Genomic DNA, 3,844 nt, shown 5'->3' with positions numbered 1-3,844 from the left:
GAAAACCAGAGATTGATTGCAGATGAGCCCTCGCAGCATCTGCTCTGCAGTCTCTTTGGAAACCACCCTGGCGGCACCAGACCATCTCACGCAGCGATGCTCCGGATTTACAAATTAGCCATACTCTCCATCCTGCTTTATGGTTCAGGAACATGGCCCTGAACGATAGCCTCGTAAACCAGCCCCGCCCACTCCTCATCCACATTTGGATTTTGGAGCTGGGGTGGGTCTGGGGACAAGCCAATAGAAAGAGAATGCGGCTCGGCCATGAAACGGCCGAGCCAATAAGCGTTGCCGGTTTTTGTTTTCAAATTTTTTTGGCGAATTCCTGCAGCTAAACCGGAAGTGACGTCATCACTGAGCATAGCGGAGATTACGGACTTTATCCATCGTCTGAAAGTTGCAATAAGTAAAGTTATAGCCAACATACCAAGTATTACAACAATCCAGCAAGAGCAAGAGTCTGCGCCTGGTGAGTTTCTAACAGAAAAGACCTTTTTGCATGTCTTTGCGCGTAGAGAAGCTAGTGCTAAAGAGCTAAAGCTAACTCTTAGAGAAGCTAATGCATTTTGATGACATTTTTTGAAGCACTGATTGGCTGAAGTGCGTTGTCAGTCAAAGGAGTAACCAATGCCCCCTGCATGGAGTTTGTATTGGCTTGTCCCCAGACCCACCACAGCTCCAAAATCCCTAACCCTAACCCAAGTTTCCAATGAAGTGCCTAGAGCCCGCACAGGCTAGCCCCGAGCATCTTCCTTGGTCGCATAACGATGCACCTGCTGGCTCGGCCATGTCCTTCGTCTACCCCCAGAACATCCGACACGAGCCATTCTCCAGTTTGACCCAAAGGCTGCAGGCTGTAGATGACCACAAGGGACACCCCGCACCCAATGGCTCGATGTCGTTGCGGGCGACCTCCAACAACACGGAGTTGTTGTGGAGGATGCAGAGCAGCTGGCACAAGATCAGCAGCATTGAAAAAATCTGGTTCATCTGGTCGGCTCAACGCACTGGTACGGGATACCCTGACCCTCGCTGGAGCACTAAGTAAATAAGAAAGTTTTTGCTTGTCTGTTCACTTGTTTGTTTCTGTCATTGGTCCCCCTGTCAGGTCCAGCAATATCACGTATCAGGTCTCAAAATAAATAAAATAAAATAAAATAAGAAAGCATGTTAACAAGAGGAGCTTTATACTTATAAGCTCCATTTGGATGAGCAAATCTGTCGGGTGCAAAACAGCAGATGGACCTCCATTCTGTCTTTTCCATGCTTGACATGACAGGTTAAAAAAAAAAAAGAAAAAAAAAACAAGAAGAAGTAGAAAATTCCTTTCACATTATGTTGTTTACCTAACATCTGTTACAATTGTTATGAGATGTCATCCATCTGATTGGACAATTCTTCATGTGTTTGATATGGTAATGAGACAGTTGTTGAGAGAGAGAAAAAAACATGTTTGTACACAGTTCCACAGTGATGGAAAATGACCATGTGACTGGAAGCCTTACATTGTGACTCATTTCTCCTAGGAATTTCACAACAAGCCCAATATTAATGGAAGCTTGTTTTGCAGGCACTCAGAAGCATGGCAGCAGGAGAGATTGTGAATCGCACTCGTGTTGATTCTATACATCCCTGCTATGAAATTGATATGGTTTCTCTCACACTGACTAACAGTCCTTCTTCAGAATGTGTTCTGCTGCATGTTTTCCTCAGCGCTGTGTCTGTTGTAATTGTGTGTGGAAACCTTCTGGTCCTAATCTCTATTGTTTATTTCAGACAGCTGCACACTCCCACTAACTTCCTCATATTCTCTCTGGCTGTGTCGGATCTACTTGTTGGTTTGATACTCTTTCCTCTGTGTACAAAGTCCCTTTTTAGCTTCTGTTTGCAGTCAATGAATGTATTCTGCAAAGTACGACTGTCTTTCGATCTAACATTGGGCACAGCCTCTGTTTTGAACCTATGCTGTATCTCCATTGACAGGTACTATGCAGTGTGTCAGCCTCTGACATACACAACTAAGATCAATACTCATGTCGTTGTGATCATGATCATGTTGACCTGGAGCACAGCTGTTTTTATGACAATTGGATTTTTCATTGCAAGAATGAACTCTGGAGAATGTCAAGAAAATTGTTCCTTCAGCACTGGTCTTTCAAACCCTTTAGGACCCGTGTTCTCATTTTACCTCCCAATGGTCACGATGGTGTGTATCTACCTGAAGATTTTAATGGTGGCACAGAAACAGGCACGCAGCATCCAGAACACACACTCTCAGAGCACAACGTCTGGAACAGCTGCTGCAAAAAAGGTGGAAGGAAAGGCAACCAGAACTCTGGCTATTGTCATGGGAGCCTATGTGGGGTGTTTTTCACCTTTTTTCCTCTGTTTGCAGATAAACGGTTTCAGTTCTGTGTCAGTGCAAGTTGCAACATTTGAAACCTTTGTCTTGATCGGATTGTTTAACTCACTGCTCAATCCATTCATCTATGCTTTCTTTTACAGCTGGTTCAGGTCAGCTTTCAGACTGATTCTCACTGGGAAAATATTTCAAAATGATTTGACTCATACAAAACTCCTTTGACGTACTGCACAAAGACATCTTGATGGATACATTGTGTCATGGTATAGCAACAAGAACAAACAAAATTACTTTGAGATTTACTCTGGGGCAGAGTGTAGTGATCCAAATCATACAGTCTATGTATGTCAATAATAGCTTAGATATGCAATGATGAACTTTGACTTCTGGGATTGAGGGTGAGGCCCTAACAGATTCCCAATGTGTTGTTTCTCTTCTGTTTGCATAGAAATGATTGAAATGAACTGAAATACTCCATTCAGAAACCATAATGTACAAAACAATGTATAGGTGCTGAAGACAATCAAAGTAGCATAAAATTCAATTGAAAATATTGTGTCCACATTATTCAAAGGGCTTCCTTACTGAGGGCAGTGTCCTCAGCAAGGACGATGATCAGTTGTATCGTGATGTCTGACGTTGCCAATTTGTTTCAAGACTCTTATGACATATTTTGAAATTCTATTTTCATCTAAACAGAATAATTCAAACATGAATATAATGATGATGCACTGTTACATTTAACCTTTTGTTTTTCCAGATATTTTGTATGCCATTGATGCCCAAGTACGCTCAATTGATTGTTATGAACAAATAGTACAATATTTATTTCTGCATCACAATCAGCCTGAAAACCCCTTTAACACAAATTACAAATGCATTTGAATATGATTAATGAGCCCTGTGATCCCAAACCAGAGAACTTGTATACAACATGGATGGATGGATAAGATTAATTTACTGTTGAAAAATGTACAAAGTGTTCCTTGAACAATTACAGTAAGCAGAAACAAATGAAAAAGGTTGTACATGTTAGGCTGTGCATGGAAAGAAAGTCAGTGATGGGTCATAAATTGCAACTGATATTCATGCTTATAATCATATTTATATGGCAACTTGGGGAGAGCAAGCAAACAGCATTGAGGGACGTTGTTGAGTCTGTAACTCTGAGTTTTGTCATGTTTTTACTGTGCTGCTGCTCTGTGCAATGACGAGTTTATGTTCATCAATAAAAGTCATATTCTATTAGTCTTTTAAGTTTCATCATTACAATTCTAAATACACAGAGTCAGTGCAACATGGTTATTATAGTAGCACTTTGAGTAGTTGAACCAATTGAAAAGAAATTGTGAATTTAAAGTTTGTCGAACACATGAGATACAAAGAAAAGTCAGAGGCTGCCTTTATCATAACTGATATCATTATTGTTTTTGGTAACTGCTGGTTATTTGAGTGATTTAGCTATTGTTGATGACATTC

At 41.0% G+C, this 3,844-nt stretch overlaps 1 protein-coding gene across 1 annotated transcript; it reads left to right on the top strand.

Moving 5' to 3' along the window:
• Positions 1-1,585: 1,585 nt before the first annotated feature.
• Positions 1,586-2,587, top strand: LOC115402375 (trace amine-associated receptor 1-like). Its single transcript, XM_030110883.1, has one exon. The coding sequence runs from the start codon at positions 1,586-1,588 to the stop codon at positions 2,585-2,587; it is 1,002 nt and encodes a 333-aa protein (XP_029966743.1).
• Positions 2,588-3,844: the final 1,257 nt, after the last annotated feature.

Source organism: Salarias fasciatus, chromosome 15, assembly GCF_902148845.1.
Source record: "Salarias fasciatus chromosome 15, fSalaFa1.1, whole genome shotgun sequence".
Classification (NCBI taxonomy): Eukaryota; Metazoa; Chordata; class Actinopteri; order Blenniiformes; family Blenniidae; genus Salarias; species Salarias fasciatus.
Note: the sequence above shows the minus strand (reverse complement) of the source record. Positions and strands in the feature narration are given on the sequence as shown.

Coding starts and splice junctions, on each gene's coding strand:
- LOC115402375 (XM_030110883.1), top strand. CDS start 1,586: ATGGCAGCAGGAGAGATTGTGAATCGCACTCGTGTTGATTCTATACAT.